The sequence below is a fragment of the Canis aureus genome, chromosome 12 (genome assembly GCF_053574225.1).
Source record: "Canis aureus isolate CA01 chromosome 12, VMU_Caureus_v.1.0, whole genome shotgun sequence".
NCBI lineage: Eukaryota > Metazoa > Chordata > Mammalia > Carnivora > Canidae > Canis > Canis aureus.
In genome coordinates this window covers 20,531,074-20,552,709 of record NC_135622.1, presented here as the reverse complement: position 1 = coordinate 20,552,709, position 21,636 = coordinate 20,531,074, and the positions used below count along the sequence as shown (strand labels likewise).

At 38.9% G+C, this 21,636-nt stretch overlaps 1 protein-coding gene across 7 annotated transcripts in view; it reads right to left on the bottom strand.

Moving 5' to 3' along the window:
- CTNNA2 (catenin alpha 2) overlaps positions 1 to 21,636 on the bottom strand; it is a 1,080,823-nt gene that overhangs the window by 700,334 nt on the left and 358,853 nt on the right. For all 7 annotated transcript variants that reach the window (XM_077843060.1, XM_077843058.1, XM_077843061.1 and 4 more), the window contains one exon: positions 5,522 to 5,725. In XM_077843060.1, the coding sequence (XP_077699186.1) occupies positions 5,522 to 5,725 (204 nt within the window). The remainder of the gene's footprint in view (positions 1 to 5,521; positions 5,726 to 21,636) is intronic.

The following is a 21,636-nucleotide window of genomic DNA, read 5'->3' as shown; positions in this document are numbered from 1 at the left end:
CCAGCACTCTTCTTTAAAAAATACTCTCAAAATGAATTGGTTCTCAATGAATCATTACAAGTTTACATAATAAAAAGCTAAGCAGCCAGTACACCTAAGGTTAGAGGATGTTTATTGATATGGTAACATATTCACAATATATTAAGAAAATAGGTTACAAAATGCCATATACAATGAATTTATTTTTTAAAACTCAAGGTATAACATGCTTGTGTGTTTCTGTGTACAAATGTATCACTAAGTTTAAAAACATTAGAACGACATATACAAATTTGCTAACAATGATTATCTTTAGAGGTGTATGAATAATTTTTCTTATTCTTTTTTTTTTTTAAGATTTTATTTATTTATTCATGAGAGACACACAGAGAGAGGCAGAGACACAGGCAGAGGGAGAAGCAGGCTCCATGCAGGGAGCCTGACGCGGGACTTGATCCCAGGTCTTCAGGATCAGGCCCGGGCCGAAGGCAGCACCAAACCACTGACCCACCGGGGCTGCCCACTTCTTATTCTTCATCTATGATGAACATACATTTCTCTTGCACCATTAGAAAGCAAAATAGCAAGCTCACTATGTTCAGAGTCCCCTCTGCTCTGGATATCACTTCATGTGTTACTAATATAGTGGTGTATTCTGGAGCCTTGGCACAGTAGAGGACCTACAACTGAAACCTTTTAAGACAGCATTTCAGACCTCAACTTTCATAAACTGGATCCATCAGGCACTTGTAATATGTATATATTCTCCTACATTAATTTGTCCTCCTGTGCTTTTAACATGTGCATCACATTAGTGGTTTACAAAATGTCCCCAGGAATCCACTTAGGTGCTTCAAGAGGTTTGAAAAATGTTGGATTCAAACATTTTGTAAAAATATAAGTATTTTTTAGCTACTTACAAGAATAGGATAAAAAAGACCAGCCACATTTTAACACAACAGAGACCAGCAAGTCATTAATTTATGACACCTGATTCTCTGTTAAACTTTGTATGATGGTCTTAAAAATTGGTAGTTCTGCATTAATCTAAAAAAAAAAAAAAAAAAAAAAAAACAATTTAGAGCAACACAGACTGCCTATTTATGTAAAACTGAACCAGACTGCATAGCACCACAACGCACAAGGTCCAGGCATACCTGATTATCACACATTCCCATCAAGGCCTAACAGCAAATTGTGCACAAAGAAATAATGGCTTAACACATCTTGTTATTGTTCTGCACTTAGGTTTAGTACTTAGAGTTTTATATTTTTCTGGTCTTTTATATTTATAAGAATGAGAACCATAGTTAGGTATTTTTGATGATATAGCTTTGAAACAAAATTTTTCTATTTAACTCCCTTTTCACATGCAATCTGTCTAGCAGAGTATCCCGGCACTGCAAAGTGAGGTTTTTTTTTTTTTTTTTTTTTTTTACAAATTGTCACATTTGAGTAAATCACAATTTTCCATGCTGCAAAGCCAGTTGAAGATACCAACTGAAGATACCACAGAGGGAGCTGTTACCACTTTAACCGCCATTCACACTGATTGCTATGCATTTTGTGTTCATGACACAGATACATCCTTCTCACCAGCTACATTATAAGCCAATTTTGTTTAAAATACAGTTAGAATTTGAGTACTTCACTTCTACTGCTACCACTTGAGCCAAGTCACCATCCTTTCACGAATTATTTCAGTGCCCCCTCTCCTGTCTCCCTACTTTTTTTTTTACCCCTTGTACTCCCATGGCCTATCTGGGGAGCTTAGTCACAGCACTTTCTTCCCAACACTCTCCAAGAATCCTCCATTGCATTAAAGTGAAAGACATATTCCACACAACACTGCACAAGGCCCTGGGTAGTCCAATGCCTTGTACCCTTGCAGACTCTGTCTCCTGCTGGCCCCCATTCACTCCCATCAGCCTTGATTGCCTTCCCATGAAGGCTTCTGAGACCTGGGGACCCACACACAGCCAGGGGCTGAACCTCCCTGCTCCTTCCACCTTATGTGTTCTTTGTTCCCTCATCTCCAAAAGGTCTTTAGCCAAAAGTATTTTCTCAATGAACCCTTTGCAGGCCATCCTTACTTACAGCTGCACCCCATGCTCCCTGTCTCCTAGGATTTATATTTCCCTATGTCACAAGTCATCATCTGAGATAACCCTTGCTCAAATTATTGTTGCCCCCAAATAGAGTGGAATTGCCATCAGAACAGAATTTTATCTATTTTGTTCCCTTCTACATCCAAGAAGCCTAGAACAGTGCCTGGCATAAAATGGTCAGGCACACAATACATATTTATTGAATGAATATTCTAAATTCAAATCTATCATAAAATCCTTATCAATAAAATACCATATTTAATTGTTGCCTGTCACGGGGTCACTTTTAAGGCTTTTTGTTTTGTTTTGTTTTTTGTTTTTGATGAAAAAAGTTTTACTGCCACAGGGGGAAAAACTGCCCTAAAATTGCCCTAAAAACTGCCCTAAAATTGTAAGTTACAGAGAAAAGTTTATGTCTTCATTATAATTTGGAACTATTTATAGTACACGGCATAACACTCCAAGCGCCACCCTGATGGCACTCATCCAAAGGCCACAGAGCCTTTAGAAAGAGTCTCTCTCTACCCATTATTAGTCTTCACATACGTACAATAGTGATTGTCTATTTAAAGGTTTTTTTTTTTTTTAAAGAATCTTCTCACTTGGGCTTACGTCATCAATTTTAAAAAGCAAGGCCACCCAAGGCTTTTCTTTTCTACCACTGCCATAACGTGATCACTTCTGCCACATGCATCTGTTCACCCAGCCCTTTTTTCTCATACCAGTTTCTTGGAAGTGTCCAATTTTTGTTACACACACATTGATCTGTAAATACTTTTGTGGAAATACCTAACTCAGAACGGATAACCTACTGAGCTCAGTGTAACTCATATGGCCAACCTACAGCTCGTGGCCCTTGCAGACACCTTTTCCTAATCACTTTGTATACAGCTCTTCTTCCCAATCTCCATTCCCCTGCAGTGGATACCACTTGGCATTTATATGTTTTTAGGACAGCTCTACTTATAAGTGAGCTTTATAAATCAAATCTTCATCAGGGAAAGATAAGGAAATATTTAGAATCCAGAAGTATCAAAGTATCAGTTATGCCTATTTTTAAATCTTTTCTTCTCAATCTAATAAATTCTTTGTCCTACAACTGCTTAGCTTATTAAGATGAAAACATGCAGAGTGATAATTTGATAATACATTTACTCCCAGAGCTTACAAAATTTAAAAAGAAATATAACAAACATCGTAGGCACAACCAACCAATTTATTGGTTGCTGTGCAATACAACAGACTTGTCAGTCAAGGCATAGATGTGTATGTGGGTTTTATACTAATATATGCTATACCAAAATAAACATCAATTGATATTTTGACAGTAGGAATGAGTGCGCTGGACAGAGATGATGGAGCTGCATCCAATTTTACCTTGAAATCACCAAAGAAGAGTGAAGTTATACAGTTTACATAAAAGTCAATAGGAGGTGTTTTATTTTAAGCCTTTGATCCTGACAGTTCAAAGTGAATAGAATCTGCACTTGAAATTTAAGCACTAAGCCCACCTATGTATTATCTGTAACCATATCAAAGTAGAAACCAAGTTTTTATAATACAAAATACAAAACATTCCTGTATCACAAGGTTGTGAACAGAAAAATAAGCACAGAGAGTCAATAAAATACAAAAACCCATCAGCTCTGCTGATCCATATGAGTTTACAGTGAAAGGAAAAACTTCTGCTTGACAGGACTGTAGATACCAAACTGAAAATTATATGTCAGATCTCTATCAACTCTTGTTTAATCATGTTCTGTGATTACCATTCATGGGAACATACTTTTTTTTCTGAAATATTTATATTGACATCTTAACCATCACTGTCATCTCTGCTGGTTCTACTTCCTCCGTTGGCAATAATTCTTCATTGATAGGAATACCAGCATGCCTTAATATAAAACCAAATTCCACATACAAGTAAGTAGCCTGTTGCTATTCTGTTAAAAACAACAAACACACAGAATCCCAGATGTTGCAAGCATTTTTGTTGTTGTTGTTGTTAAATCTGCTATTCAGAAGATTTACTCAGCGTGAGAGACAATAGGAGTCAACATTTCTAGCTTTACCCAGCACAGCACCCATAGACCAAAATCACACAAAGTATTAGCCAGCCAGTGTCCTGTGGAGAAATCCCCATAAGCAGCTGGATACCATGTGAGACAGCCACATCTTATTCTTGGTGTGCTAACAATGGGAAAATCTCCCAAAAATCAAAGGATCTGAGGGTTGACATAAAAGAGACAAATTCTTGGTTTTCCGTTTGTAGAGCACTCTAAAATCTTTTTGTTTTCTAGACCAAAGGTCTCTGAAGAGTCTGGAGGGGGCAGCACTGTTCCTGTCAATGCTGACTCCCAGCTTGACCAGTGGACTGCATGTCATTCCGGGCTGGGGCTGAGGCAGGAGTGGGGGGGTGGGGGAGGTGTTAGGGGAGGTGGTGGCATAAGAAGAACTCGGTTGGAGGGTGGACATGGGTTGGCTGCATTGCCTCTCAGTTTGCCTTATGGTGTTCTAAAAGGACCCAGCATGGGGTTCAAAAGTCGTGCGCAGATTTTTCAGTGTCCTGCTCCCTACTTGACCACTACACAGAGCACTCCTTCAACATGTGGTGTCAAGACCTCACTTTACCTACATTTTACCACTTTATGCCGAATTCTCTCAAACCCAGGAGTCCAGGACAGGAGAAACTCCAGATCATTCATGGTTGCAAGCACGGGGCACCACAAACATCAGTTCAGCTGAATGAGGGTAGCAAATCAATACAAACATAATTCAGTGCCTTTCAAAACAAAGAATATGGATTTCAACTTCTTTGAGTAGTTTTCAGGTATGTTAACAACTGTCACACTTCGTAACTGTAGGGCAGGACAGCTATTGTCTGTGCTGCACTATCACTAGATGCCACTAATAAACCTGGAGGTTAATTCTCATAAGAACTTCCAACTGCACAATGAATCAACACGTACTCCAAGTTGCACCGCCGTTGCAACAGTTTCGACTGAGCCTGTACAAACATTTGAAAACCTGTTATGCTTACGAATGCCTTTTAAGGGTGAAGATTAGCATCTTAGAGCCATCCTTGGCTTGGAACAGGGCTCTTCCTAGGATGACTTCATTACATCCTCCTTTCCATCCACCGTCCACTTGCAACCCACTGCAATCTTACGCTCAATCTAAGGCCAGCCATCCAAATGACCATGGAATCATGCAAGCCAGCGGCCAACGTCACCCTAGCCAGTGGGTCGCCCGGCTCTCTTCCAGGCCAGCAAGGCATTCGGGGCCAGCGCACGGCCCAGGCCCGCAGAGCGGTTCTCCGTCTCTCCGGGGAACGCCTGTCCTCTCTCCCTGCAACGCACGGCCTCCTCCAAGCCAGGAGGCTTCGCCCAGGCCGGGCAGCCCGAGCCCCAGAGCCCCAGAGCCCCAGGACTTACGTTGTTCATGTACTCGCTGAGCAGGTCCTGCAGCGCCTGGCGCACGGCGTTGCACTCGGCCACGATCCTCTCGCGCCGGTCGTCGCGGGTGCAGGACGAGTCGGCCATGAGCGCCGCCCCGCTGATGATGCTCTCCAGCCTCTCCTCCAGCGACGGCCGGAAGCGGGCCTCGCTGAACGTCATGGGGTCCAGGATTATCTTATTCTGAAAGCGGCAGCATGAAAGAATTAGGAGAGAAGACACGACTGCCTTTGCGCCCTGTTCTCTAAAGCAGGCTCTGCATGGAGGAGCGGCTGCCTGGCGGCCTAGACAAGTGCCCAAGTGGCCTTGACCAAGGAGCGACTGTCCCTAAGATGTTCTCCCCTGAATCTAATCTTCAGGGTGAAGAACAGCGCGGCTCGTTCCAAGGCTGTGTTCTTGCAAAAGGTTGTCTCAACCAAAGGGCTTTCCAATGAGACTGTGACACCAGCTTTTTTTTTTTTTTTTTTTTTTTTTGCTTTTTTCTTTTTACATTGGTAGGCTTCAAGGAACGTACAAGTATTTCAGTGTACCACTCTGAAGGATTATGGGACATTTTTAGAGCCCCAGAGCAAGAACATGATTTGTAATCAACAACTGAAGGATGCATCAGCGCTCACCAGTGTACACGTTATATCTACTTCATGAGAAGTGGAGAGTCCCTTGGCAGGATGCCTCTTGAAACCTTGATGAGTAGCAACCAGCAGATATATACTGTACAGGTTACCTCCCACTAGAAACGGATATATTTTACATAAAAAAAGATAGTGTTCTAGAAAAGGATTCATTGTGTTGGGTATGTGAGACTTGTCACAATTAACTGAAAGTATCATGATAAAGAGATTAGTTATGAAGGAGCCTAGATTAGGGGCAAAATAGAGATGTCTCCTTAAACGAAGGTGTTGCAGAGAACTTAAGCTTCACTTTGCCCCTGCTAAGTCTGAGGAGCCTGGACGCATGTAGGTGGGGATGTCTAGATACAGAAACAAGCATCCCGATTTCAAGAGACAAATCAGTCTGTATGAGGATCTGGGCATCATCAGATGAGGGTCCAACCCTCCAAAACATCCTAATGTAGTTGCTGAGAATTGTGCTCAAAGCTTCTGTGACTCTGACTCTGATTCCCCTGTTTTAATGCACATATCTCCATAGCAGAGATCCTATCAGCACAAGGGCTATGAGGTTCTGAGGAATGAGTGCAAACAGGAGGGAACTTAGAAAGAAAGAAGCATACACTAAACATAGACCAGGTCTGAGGTCCACTGGAATCTTGGATTTCCTAGGAAATTACTCATTGGTCAAAGCTCCCTCTTCAGTTGAGAGGGCAGATGCATGAGGTTATGGAAACACAGAAGAGAAAGCTTTTCTGTGTCAAGTTTTGACATAGAAACCAACCTCACATTTTTGCATAGATCTTAGAGGATGATTTGTTACTTCACTCAGAAGAGTATGACTCAGACCCTGTGCCTTATGCACTAGTAATCCTCCAAACAGTGTCAAAAAAAACATGAAGAGGCCTCAGTACAGTGGATGGCTTTGCAGCATCTATCATTACATGGAAAATTCACAAAGGAAGGCTGAGAGGAGAACACTGGTGTTCCTGCCACACTGGCTGTCTGTACCAGAGCTGGGGATCCCTTTGAATTCTCTTTCTCACTCTCTTTCCACTGCTGCTGGTTGATTTGTTTATGATCATCTTATCATGTAACATGCACTAAGTACTGATACTCTAATTAAAGAAACTCCCGATCAAAATATAATTAAACTATTTTCCTTTACAAAGATGACTGCTTTCCAAAGAACTCTTTTACAGAAACTCAGATTCACATAATAAAACATAACGAGAATCATTCGTTCTGCTTTGAGTTTTCAGGAGACTCTTCAGAATCATATATTGGCTTTAGCATAGATTTTTTTTTTTATTATACCTTGTTCTAAAAATACAAAGAAGTGTCAATTTGATGGAAATATACTGAGGTAAATTTGAACTCTTCAATAAGGGCAATTGTAAAACAGTTTCTTTACAGAACAGAAGAAAATGTACTACTGTCATTAGAACATCACCTCCTAAATTATTTTCCACGGAACACTGAGCTTAGAGATGTAATGTTTTGATGAAAAAAATAAGTTTCCCTGGCCAATATGTTTTGGAAATACTGCATGGCCCAAAGCAAATTACCACAGGAAATGCTTTAGGAGAGTTCTGCATTGAAGGAGTCAGTTTACAGTAGCATTCCTCAAATCTATTCGAGCAAAGAGAGAGTTCCCTTTAAAACACATGCATTACCTATGAGAACCCAAGAACACACTTTAGGAAATGTGGCAATGTCAGCTGAGTGATCTTCCTACCTGCCATGGCTCTAGGCTGTCATGAAAGCGAATGCTCTGAAACATTGAGCTTGAAAAACTCTGCATAAAAGTTACACTGTTCATTGCATTTCTAATGGAATTTTTCATTATTTATAGATTACAGGGGAAAAACTTTTTAAAAGTCTCCCTCGGAAAGAAACAATAAATTTACAATATTCTCATCTCTATCTGTGGTGGAGATGGGAAGCATTGTGATGATGGATGTGAAAGGCTGGTGGGGAGAAGCCACTCAGGACCTGAGTGCCTTTCAGAAAAGAAAAGGCATAAAGGTAAAGGGCAGTGCACACATGTCTGCATGTGTCTCTGTGCATGTGTGTGTGTGTGTGTGTGTGTGTGTGTGGCCTATGTGTGTCCAGGTTATGTGTAATGGGTGGAGGAGGATGAGTGTATATATGGGGAGGGAGTTTGGGTTATTTGTGTATATGTGTGTTCAAACAACTGGCCATATCTCAAACAAGCTTTAAAAAATAATAGGCGTGCATGCACAGCCAAATGAAGCCAGGGGCTCAAGGGCTGAAAAACACACTGTATTTACAGTTGCTAACATTAAAAGTAAAAACAAAACAAAACAAGGAAAAGCAAAGTCCTGGAACTGAAACCTGGTCAAGAAATATAGAGGATAAATGTCAAAGTGGGGAGACAGAGGAATATATGCTTCCACACGATTTGGGAATGACTTAAGAAACACCTAGGCAGGTGTCTTGGCTAGTACACTTCAGGGTCATTTCAGACCAGCCAAGAGCCTCTTTCCTGCATCAGCGCAGCCTGTCCTCACCTCTCTGTGCGGCTGCCCTCTACTGGCCAGAAGGGCAAACCAGCATTCTGGATCCATACTCTCCTCCCTGGTCAGAGTATTTTAAGTGGGTAACTGGCCGGCGCCAAAGAAAGAGCAAGGCCAAGGCTTCCGGCCTCCCCCTTGCGACAAAGGTGCGCTCCTTCGAGAGGATTTTATGCTTTTTCCTAGTATTCTGACTTCTTTTAATCCACTGAGATTTTACATTTTAAATATGTAAGTCTCTTGTTTGTATTCTTAAAGCTCCATTAATCTTTTTATCCTTTTGATCTTTTATTTCCATCTTACATTGTCATTTTAGTTCATTTAACAATTGCAGGCCTACATTTCTTACTTTATCTTTTTCTTTTTAAATGAGACTAATTTCTTTTTATCTCACCTATCTTCATTTTGCTTATTTGACTTGTATAATATTTTGTTTTGTGATTTTTACTTATTGTGTTTATTAACACTCCTAATTTTACAAAATGATATTTCATTCTTACATCTGAAGAAGTGACACTTGGAAAGCATGGCCTTAAAGACAGCAGTCACACAATAATTCATCCCCAAGCACAGGAGGTTAGGATTCTAGTCGTCCATCAAGTCAGTGCTTCATGGTCATTTCTAGTCCTACATAATCAATCTCCCATTACTTCCAATGTTGAACTCTATAAAAATTTTAACTGGAAATAATCCAGGAGTCCATATAGTTCAAAACTACTTCCTCAAATAATACATTTACCTTCCTCACTGCATATACAATTGTTAGAAGAGCCCTGCTTTTAAATCACAGCTACCATCCATTCTCTCCACAAGGAGTTACGTGATCTAAATTTCAGTACAATTGTGGGATAGTGAGTCATTCTTGATGCAGGTTAATACAGTAGGAGGCAGGAAAGAGACCTCTGCAAAGCAAGAGGTTGTTGAATACATTACAGACGGTTTGATAGGTCTACAATTCTGTGCTCTTAATATAATGTCCTCCATCTTATTGAAGAGAAAAATAATGCCAGGGATGTTGTGATATGGTCATTCAGCTAGGAAAGGACCCTGGGATTGAACACAGTTTTTTTTTTTTTTTTTTTTTTTTTTACTTTAAGCAGTGTTTGTTGATACATCAGATAGCCCACATTCAGTTGAAATCAACCTAATTAATCACAATTACTAAAATATATCTCATAGTTAAGCCATGGAACTCTCCTAAACTAAATAATCTAAGTATCACCTCTCATATTGTTTTCTCTTAAGTCATTCCCAAATTCCTATTGTTTAGGAACTCTCCTAAACTAAATAATCTAAGTATCACCTCTCATATTGTTTTCTTTCACCTGGGTCAACTTGCCCTTCCAACAAATAAATGAGAGTACAGTCCATTCATTCAAAAATGGGTGTCATTTGCTGTGGGTGTGTGAGGGCACAGACTGAATAATCCTTTATTTCAAGAGATTTACAGTCTAGTCAAAAATAAAACCTAAAACACGTACAATCGATCTTAATTTGGAAAACACTTCAGTGATGTTAAGGAATGATTGAGTGATGGCACTTTGGGAGATGGGAGGTAAGAAATGTTTCTGGAGATTATTCTTCTGCTGAGCCCCCAAACTGTGAAAAGTAGTTGAGCAAGCAAAGTCAGGGGCAGGAAGAGTTCATGCAGGCGGAATAGGAATTGGGAACAAAGGCCTGGAGGTAAAGGATATCACAGTATATGAAGACTATTAAAAGAGGTTTACTGAAGCTGATGTGTCAAGTGTGAAGTCAGGTTTGGTGCCTTGGAAGTACCTCGATCAATTCTCCTTTAAGAGAAACTTCTGTGTGAGCACAATTAAGGGACTGCCTCCATCTGCCACACCTATGAATCCACCACACTTGACCCCAGGCAGCCCTTCGCAAATACTGAGCACAATCAGGCCACTCTAGCACAATGGGGACTTGCCCAACCGGCAACCTCTGCTCCAACTCTGGATTTCCCACTGGCCTGAGGCTTTCTCAGAATTGTGTTGAGGCTCTTCCTACAAAATCCTTTTCTTTCTTTTTCTCCTTGCATAGGTGTTTGACCTGCACTAGAGTCAAACATTTCTCCCAGCTGATTCTGGTGGTCCTCTCCCACTTCATCCTTCACAGGAATTCCTCCTTACACATCTAATCATTTGCTTCTCCCAGGACGTGAATGGACCAAAATAGGAAAAGGAGACAGAGTTGGTGAAGAAGGCCCAACCACACCCTGAGAGACTTCTATGCCATGTTAATAAGCTTTCCCTTTGTGAACACTACTTCAAGCAATGAAGAATCATCAAGAGTTTGAAACACAGGAGTAGTATAATCCTGTTTGGTTTTAGAAGGTTTCCTCTGGCAGTTAGGAAAGATAGCTTTGGCAGGACTAAAAGTAGAAGACTGAAGACCAATTGCTAAGCTTTCAAAACCTGAAAGAAAAATGAGGGAGAGTACAAGATCGTGTTTGTGTAGATAAAGTAATGAGTACATATTGTGGGACATATTTAGAATGTCAATCTGCAAAATTTGGAGATATACATCCTATGAAAATAAAGCAGTTGTTGTCAAGGATAAAGCCTAAATTTATAGCATGGGTAACATACACAACGCCAAAATCAACGAGCTCTATCCTGTGTGTCAGCCTCCAGTTTTGTAAAGAAAGATTTAGTAGAACATAGTCAGGCCCATTAATTTACATACTGGCCATTTTCACGCTACAATGGCAGAGCTCAAACGTTCGGACAGGATTGTATGGCCCTCAAAGCTTGGAATATTTATAATTGTCCCTTTCAGGGAACATTTGCTGGCTCTGGACAATTTTAAAAGGTAACAGATGAAGAAGAGGAGGTTTAAGGTGTCTATGAATCATTTAAGTGGAAAAGTCTGGTGGAAGTTGATTATAAGTGTATGAAAACAAGCCATTTATAAAGATGCAGGATCATCAGAATAAAGGCAGGAGTGGAAGCCATGAAAATAGATATGAAATACCCAGGGAAAATAACAGAATGAAGAGTGAGTCCCAGACACAACATTGGGAAGCCCTCAACGTGTAATAGAGAAAAAGAGCCCACAAATGATGTATCAAAGAATGGTCAGAGAGATCTAACTAGATCCTGGAGATTGCATGACCATAGTTGACAAGGGAGAACAGTAGGGAACTCTACAAAGACAGTAAATAAGATCAAGCCTGAAGAGGTCTATCGAGTTTGGAAGCTAAGAAGTGTTCATGTGTCTCTGTGTATCTGTGTGTGCTGTATTTATTACAAATATCTTAATCTGGGCAGCCCAGGTGGCTCAGTGGTTTAGCGCCACCTTCAGCCCTACACGTGATCCTGGAGACCCAGGAATGAGTCCTGCGTGGGGGTCCCTGCATGGAGCCTGCTTCTCCCTCTGCCTGTGTCTCTGCCTCTCTCTGTCTCTGTCTCTCATGAATAAATAAATAAAAATCTTAAAAAAAAAATATCTTAATCCAAAAGCCACATCAGACTCAATGTAAAGTTATAGAAGCCATCTAATGCTGAAACAAAAAGTTCTCAAATTCTTAAAAATAATGTATTTTTTAAAGATGTATTTATTCATTTGCGAGAAAGAGAGACAGTATGAGTGGTGGGAGGGGCAGAGGGAGAGGGAGAATCTCAAGCAGACTCCCTGCTGAGCTCAGAACTCAACATGGGGCTTAATCATAGAACCCTGAGATCATGACCTGAGCAGAAACTAAGAGTTCCATGTTTAACTGAGTGACCACTCAGGTGTCCCTTAAATTATTTAATATTTTTCTGAGGTTTCTAGAAAACACAACCCCCAAAAAAGAAACAACTAAATGGTATTAAAACTAGAAAGAAGAAGATAAAATATTTTTGGAAATGTTTATACCTATACATTTAGAAAAATGACAATATACCAAAAATATTACTATAAATTTTTTTCATGAAGTCACTTGTGTCAACATGTAGAATTACTTGCCTTCATATATACAAGGAATAGCCAGTTTGAAGACCAAATTTACAATAACAAGAATTGTAAAACAAAACACAGAAAAAAAAATAGATGTTAATTAGATGAAGCAAGAATTGTGCTCAGAGAGATTATATAATTGTCTGGGCACACACTCAGAGCAAAGTGCACACATCCCCTATGGCTCCAGAGTCCACAATCTAGACAACTACACTACATTGTTTCCCTCATGGATCATTTGGCATGTGTGACACCCATTACCATGAGGAAATTAAGGGGCCAGCTACTTCTCCATCTCAGACACTAAATGGCAGTCATACATGATTGTTTTATACACTGTAAGGAGGTATGGAAAACAGTGAATAACTACCAGGGACAAAAGCTCTAAAATGTTACTTTACTCTGAGCCTGGGTGGCTCAGTAATTGAGTGTCTGCCTTCAGCTCAGGGTGTGATCCTAGGGTGCTGGGATCAAGTCCCACATCAGGCTGCCTGCAGGGAGCCTCCTTCTCCCTCTGCCTATGTCTTTGCCTGTGTGTGTCTCATGAATAAATAAATGAAATCTTAAAAAAAAATAAAGTAGAACTTTTAATGACATTTATGCCAGTAGAAAGGCTCTAGCATACACCTAACACTAATGGAGTGATTTTATACCTACATATTAAGTTCCCAAAATTCTTAATGCACAGATGAGGAAGGTAAAGTCTTTTTTTTTTTTCTTTTTTTCATTAGTAACCAAGAAACTGCTTGTTAAAAAGTAGGACAAAATTTGATTTATCATCTTTAGATTTTCTGGCTTTCAATGTGAAACTCTAGAGAATTAGTCATCTCAAATGTATGAAGAATTCTCAAAATGCCAAAGAAAGGCAACAAAGAAAACAATTACATAACATAAACTATGTACTGGCTTAATAATTTGTTTTCCTAAACCTAATCTTATAAACATGGAAAAAGCAAAAAGCAAATGCTAGTGGTATGAGAAAGTCCTATGGTTTCTTTTGTTTGTGACAACCCTGCAAGATAAATGTGTTCTGGGATTTTTACTACCTTCATGGTTCAAGGTAGCAACTAAGAAAAATAATAACTTCTATTGTTCTAACTCCTAAATACCTGGCCCTCACCGGCTGCTGTCCACCGTAACTATTTTGGACCAAATAAATAGGAGAAAAAAAAATGTCAGCAGGGCCTTCCCTCTGTCATTCCCTTTCCTCTTCCAAAGATCTTAAAAAAAAAAAAAAAAAATTCTCAATGAGGAAGGTAACATCAGCCAGGATGTTATGACTTCTTCTAAAGGAAAAAGTCATTCTGATATGGAGTACTTAAAGCAGCGACAATCAGAAAATCACAGGAGGGTTCATGTTAAGTGAGATACTATTTCTCCTTCAATTATTCTGAGTTTTTGCCAGGAAGTAAGAACAATGTGTGGATGTCTTCACTTCCTCTCCCATACCTTGATCCTGATCTCACTCTCCTATCTACCTCTGCATATTTAACTTGCTTGCTTGGCCTCAGGCATGTAGCTGGGAAGTCACATTTCACTTCTACTATAGCCCTTCCTTCCCTCATGCCCCTAGTTTAAAATTTCACTATCCTTCTGTTTTTCTGCTACTTGAAAGAGTACAAGACCACGTTGGCTGGTGACAGCAGAGCCTTAAGTCTCGGTGGAATCTGAAGAGACTGAGCATGCCCACGGAAACTCAAGTTTCAGTTTAGTTGAGAGCTTCATGCTGTCTAAGCCTTTTAGAAATGGTCTAGATCACGGAAGGTCACAGAGAGTCCTAGTGGGGCCAAGGCATGTTAGCACATTTAATTTTATTCCTGTATGATTCTGAAGCACTAATACAATCCAAAACAAAAGAAGCAAGCAAATCCTGCCCATAGCTATAAACTATTAACTCCAGTGTTAATTTAAACAGTGCCTGTTATCCAGTTAAAACTATTTGGCTAGTAACCCCTGCAGCAGTCTCTCCCAGTCTGCCCATTAGAAACAGACAGAGGGAATATAATGGAATTTTATAGTACTGAAAATTGGGAATGAAAGCCATCTACAGACAATGAGGCAAGATCGTAATTCTGACTACGAGGGCTTTAAATACTTTTTTTAAAGACTAAAGTCTAAGATAAAAGCATAAATCAAGACCAGTTTAATAAATTAACCAGGGTTTCTAAATCAAAGGCATGTTAATTGTTCAGTTTTATTCTCCCTGTGGTGTATCAATAATTAACACAGAAACATTTTCATCTTTTTCATTCTGTGCCAAGCTCTCCCAATGAGAATCTTTCTATCTTTACATGAAAAGTTTCTCTTGGCCTAATTGAGGTAACATTTGGAATAGAAAATATTAAGGATATGGAATTCTAATCATCCATTTATTAAGCTACAAACCCCCCCACCCCTTCAAACCTCCATTTTAGATTTGCCTTAATTTTAAAATTGCATAGTACCTTACTGATTTCTTCTCTTTCTTCTCAGGCATATACTTAAACTAATTTTGCCATTTATCTACTTAAGATTATTTGTAGTTAAAGAGCTCAGTTTAATCGGAAATTAATGACAATGATAATGGCTTGATAATTATGCAACACTTCTTATTCTTACATATTTAAGGATTGCTTTTTTGTTTTTTGAAGAGAAATCAAAACCTATATGAATTTCATGCAAGAGAAGAAACTATTTAGGAAGACTTTTTTACTAAAGTTAGAGCATAAAAAACTGAGCAAGAAGTCCAGCTCTGGGATGGTCTTACTGGATTTTGTAACCCAGTGGAAGCTAGTTTCATTTCCCCTAATTCCATCATCTGTGGATATGTGGAGATGCTGTGGACATTTTATGAGCACAGTTTCAAGTTCTGACAAGAATAGTAGTTAACAATCACAGTAAAGCAGGGCAAAGGTAATCATCCTGAGCTTTACACTAGGGATTGATTAGAAAGCAAGTATCTAAAACATATTTAATTGAATCAAATCTTTAGAAGGTCAAAAAAAGTAAACATTTCATTCTTGCCGAAATCTCTCTTGTCTCCTTGAGCTCTCTGCACTGTCAACCACCTTTTAAATTCAGTTCTCAGCCTGTGTGTGTACTTAACTCAGTTTACCATCTACTCCTTAGTTGACTCATCTATGCTCAAGCCCCTGCTTTACTGTGGCTCTCCTTATATCCCTCTGATGGCTCCTCTCGTTTCTTCCTTGATCTCCCCTTGTAGCTGGTAAATTTTAAGGTCCTGCTACTTGTTCTCAGAGAGCTCAACTCATCCCATGCCTTAGCCATCACTGGCTCATGAACAAGCACTTAAGTTTTGACCCTGTCATGGCCCAGGCCCTTATCTATAGCTATAGCCACACACTGGACATTGCCATCTAGATGTCCATCATCTCAAGCATAACACGTGTAAGAACAAATACCTCCGCATCCTCCAAAGCCTAACACCCTCATTTCTATGGAGGAAAAGCAGAAGCAAGAGGGAAGCAGAAACACATCATCTCACTCTAATCTCCTAGTGCGCTAATGAGAAACTAGGCCAATGAGGAATCCTCACTTTACAAAAATGAAGGGAATGCTGCTCACACAAAGTGACTTGCTTAAGACCAAACAGTAAACAGCTTGAGTCTCTGACTCCAAAGCCCATGCACTTGCAGCCTTATTCTCACAGGCACTTGTGTTGAAACATCAGGCATCAGGACAATCTATGACCAGGTGTAAGACGGAACAGAGTTAGATGGTGTGGATTAGAATCCTGACTCCAACTCCTTCTGGCTAAAACTCCCAACTGAGCAAGTTGCTTAAATGATGAGTGATTCCCCATTTGAAAAATAGGAATACCAGTAGTATCAATATCTACACTTAGGGTTGCTGATTAATATGTGTAAAAAGCTTAGAATAATATACAACACGTAGAAATAATAAATATTAGCAATTAAGTTATTTGAAATAGCTTTTTAAATGTATTAATTTATATTTCCATTGTCATTCCATCCTCCACCTGTATTCAGGCCACTATCACCTCCCATTTATTCGACCATCAAGACTCTAAATTGATCTCTTTTCCTGTACAACTTATTCCCTCCAACCAACTATTCCCAAAATTCTGTTGAATTGTATTATACCCCGCTGGCCCCAAACCATCAGTGGTTCCCCCACTACCTATAATCACCAACCACTTGATAATCTATAGATGCTCCAATCTTACTTCATGGCTCTCCAATTCTATTTCTATCCTCTCTTTTTAAAATATGTCAAAATTCCCAACATAACTAAGCAATGGGCTGCATTTTTCACCCCAATCTCAGAATCCGGATGTCATTTTCAGCAAGTATAGCCTAAAGAAATACAAGCTCACAACCATCACTTCCTGTTCAAGGTCCTGAGCCTTCAAGATTCTCAGCAGTTTGATCCCAGTCTCTGCTTCTCTAACTTCATCTCCCAGGACTCCCCTCATGAAGCCCTGGTTCCAGCCAAAGTGGTCTCAGACCACTGCATTCTGCCCCATACGCTTCATGTGTTACCATAGTATTAATTATTCTCTGTTAAATATTTCAGTACCTTCTTCCCTGCTGCTTCCATGAACCTCTTGTGAACCCTACTCAGAGAAGACTATCTTCCAATCTGTGTACAAGGCTCTCTCCTTTAAGTCTCATTACTGAACTCCTTGTCACTTATCACCAGCTTGCCTCTAGGACTCTTGTCTGACATTATCATACTGGTAGTGGTATATGTGCGTGTGTGTAAAGGAGAAAGACAGAGAGGGAGAGAGAGCACCAATTAGGATGCTTTCCTTACACTTTGGTATATTTTGCACCCACCTAAGTACTTCACACAGAAATAGTTGATAAATACTTGCTGATTAGCAGATTTAGGATTCATAAACAATGTCCTTTTTTGCTACTTTTAACAAAAGACTTCTGGAGCATTATAGAGGAGTAGAGTGAACCTAGTATTTGCAGATGAATCAATATGGGTGGCCCTTCAGTCAGGTATGCACATGTTGGTCCACACTGATGTTTGATGTGGCTCAGTAAGCTTGAGAATCAGAATTACTGGAATGGAGCGTGTATCACCTATCACGATGACAAATGTCAGTTCTGCTCTCAGCATGAGGCAGACTCACTGAGGCAGCCAAATCCTCTGGTTGGTGAACTGCCACAGTAAAACCCTCGGTCCTGATTTATCTAAAAAAGGACCTGTTTTGAATTACTGTACATTGTAAGCTACACCAATAAGCATTCATAATGTGTGCATGTAAGTATAGGTTGAGTATGTGAAGAGGTGAGTGTTTTTGCAAGCAGCAATGTCACAAATAAAAATTATACAATTCAAAGTCTCATATGAAAGTTTGATTAAATCAGAATCAGTTAGCAATGGCTTATTTGCCAAATTAGCCCTGCTATCCATTTTTGTATGGTTTCCAAGCTAAGAATGCTTTTACATTTTTAAATAGTTGAAAACACCCTGGGCCTACAAATATCTTACTTTTCTATCTAAAATTATCTTCCTTATTATACCTTTAAATATAAAAAGATTAGCAACAAGGGAAAAAAATGAAGATATAACATGAACCCAAGAATTTATTAACTAAGTAATTAGTTACTGGACTATCAAAGGTTGAATTTTTTTTTTAAGTTTAATAATAGGAGAAATAAACTTCTTATCCCAGAAATTAGTTACACTATGGGTCTGTGGTTTGGAATGTTAAATTATCCATTTAAAACAGAAAGTCAATTTATATTTCTCAGAAGCAATTATGACTTAATTGCTGTTATCAACCTAATAAATTACTAGGTGATTTCCACAAACTGGTTATACACTCAAATTTCATGTCTGATGAAAGAATAATTGTATCAATATCCTGCAAGTATGAAAAGGAAATTGGTTCATTGGCCACAAGGGAAATGCATACACCTTGAGTGTAAACTCATCTATCTTTTTCTGTCTTTCTTTAAGCAGGCACATTAAAATGGGAAAGAAACAGTTTGTGTCTCACAGGAATAATGTGCAATATGTTAATTGCTTTTCAAATAACATACCATAGCTTGAAAAATATTCTTTGTGCCTAATGAGAATGTCATGTTCTCTTGTGAACTCTGGATTTTGATGTACATCTGTTGGAAACAATTTAAATTACATAGATTCTTTTTATAACACTAGGAAACAGATACCTAAAAAGGTTTAAGGCAACCAAGATAATGAATGCCCACTGGAACATAACAATGTTCATGAAGACATGGAATATCTATTGTAGGGAATAGAGTGAATGGCAACAGTCCAGAAAGTTGAGAAGAAATTATAAGCAGATAAATCACAGCCACTAAGATCAAAACAGTGAGCATATTCATTTATGGATCCATTCAACAAACTTTTATTTCAGGTCTATGTGCTCAGGTCAGGTGCTCACCTGTGCTAACTGTGCAGATGAAAGTATAAATGAGACCTAGTCTCCAATCTCCTGGTGCTCACATTTGGAGACACAGAATATAGAGATACAGTAATAAGTTTAATATTAATACACACAAGTATAATAGTAACACAGAAGTAATAGTGGTTTAGATATTTAGAGAATTAAGGAAAGTTTAAAAAATAAACTACCTGGGTAAGGATGAATATATTACATTAAAAAATATGGAAGGAATTTCAGACAAAAAATATCATGAGAGGCAACATGTAAGTGAAACAGCAATTGTGTATCTGAAGAACAAACAATTATGGCAGAATATAGAATGGAAAGCAAGGAAAAGGAAGGTTAGAAATTAGAGAGGCAGTCAGGGGCCAATTGAAATGGTTCTATGTCATGCTAAGAACTTTAAAATTTATCCTGAAGATGGAATTTTGCTGATAAATAATGTGGAATACCTTATTTACATTTAGGAAAAGCTGGACAGACAGAAATGATGGAATATAGGGACAAAAATTTGGGAGAGGGGAGGGTACCCACTTAGGAAAATATTGCAATGATCCAGGCAAAACACATGGGCCTGAATAAACCAGTGGTCATAAAGATGAAGGTGAGAAGCCTAGGCAAGAATTGTAATAGGAACTGAATTGAGAGGATTTCAAGATGAACGGGAGAGGAGAGTGGATAAGACTTTTAGTTTTCTGGATTGAAGGACCACATTCTAAAAGATTGTATCTTTAGCTAAAACAAGAAATATAAGAAGAAAATTTAGGCTTGTTGGAGGGAAAAAACTAGATTTAGTCTGAACATTTTTTAGATGCTTAAAAGTCAACCAAGTTAATGTGTCACATTATGTGGCTAGACACAGGTCTGGAACTCAGGGGAGGTTGCCAGTAATGTGTAGGGTGCATGGGAGGCCCTTTAGTGGGAACTGGATGGTGTAAAGGACAAACTCTACAGAAAAGCTATATTTAGGTGGCAAGAAAGAAGACTGAGATATCATGGTCCAAGAGGCAAGAAAAAAATGAAGCAAAATGAAGTTATTCATGAAAGTCAAAGGGAAAATGACCTTGAAGGAAATAGTAGTTTGAGTATGCTTTAGGATGTCAAGGGTTACCTCAGAAGTTAAACCTACACATGTGGCAACCTTCTAAGGTCGGTGACTAAGTTTTCCAAAATTCAAGATGAAAGAAATGTTGATTTTAACTTAAGGGCTAAAGCACACAGCAAGTCAAAAATATTTTATTATTATAATTATTTTGTATTATTTTAAATTATTATCAATAATTTTGCATGATCAATATCTTCCTTCCTTCCTTAGATATAAATAAGTTCTGGCAGTAATTAAAAATCCCTTGGCTAGAGGCACCTGTATGGCTCAGTGGTTTAGCGTCTGCCTTTGGCTCAGGTCAGGATCCCAGAGTCCTGGGATAGAGTCCCACATCAGGTTCTTTTCACAGGGATCCTGCTTTTCCCTCTAATTGTGTCTCTGCCTTTCTGTATGTCTGTCATGAATAAATAAATAAGATCTTTAAGAAAAAATTCACAAACTTATATATATAAAAAACAAACAAAAAAACTTGGCGAAAATGACTGACTCATATGGCCTCATCTACTATCTAGCAGATATATCACTCATTTAGTCATTTAACAAATGTTTATTGAGAACTTACTAAGTACCAAGAAGGGTTAGCTACTAAATGTAAAATTGCTACCACAAAGTAGTTTTTTCTTTCTTTTTTCCCCCCCATGGGACACAATTCAAAAACATAAGAATCTTTTTAAGATTTTATTTAAGTAGTCTCTACACCCAACGTGGGTCTCGAACCTACAACCTCAAGATCAAGAATTGCATGCTCCACTGACTGCCCCAAAAGGAAATGAATTATTAAAACACATGGAAAACGTGGACATCTACCACTTCTTTTAATGGTTCATGAAAACTCTACGTGGAAAGTTATGGGTTGGGGTTGCTTGAAAGACAAGAAAATTCTTGTTACTTTTGAGCCATCTGTTAAGAAAATCCAGCTCTGTTAACTTCGTTGTCTGCATAAATGCTATTTATCTAAATGTGTACCACTAATTGTTAGTTCGTTCCTCTTAGTCTCTGTTTGTTTAGGCTCTTTCAGTTTATCAATATTGCTATGTTCCTTTGGCCACTGAGACTCCTCTTGCTATACCCTATAGCTCTTCATCCAATGAAAGAATTAATGGCTCCACTCTCCTACCAGTTATCTGTTCTGCACATGGCACCTGTATAAGGGCCTGCATTACATGAGTTCAAACTATTAACAATGTACATAGTTTTGCCACAGCTATTAATCTGCTAGAATGTTCTGCTCCAGCCTGGTATCAGTTAACTGATGAGAAAAGTAGTTTTTCCTTACTATAATTTACAAGGCTGTGCAAAGCTTAATTAAGTAGGGCACATAGATGGAAAGTTACTTAGAAATTACAAAGGATCTTTCCACTTCCCTCTCAGTCCATTTCTGCACGCAGACACTCCCCGAGTGCTGATTTTAATTACTCCTTACATAGGAATGTAAACAGTGATCACTAAGGGATGACTATAATATATAGCAATTATTCTCAGGTAAAAGTAACCTATGAACAACTGATATT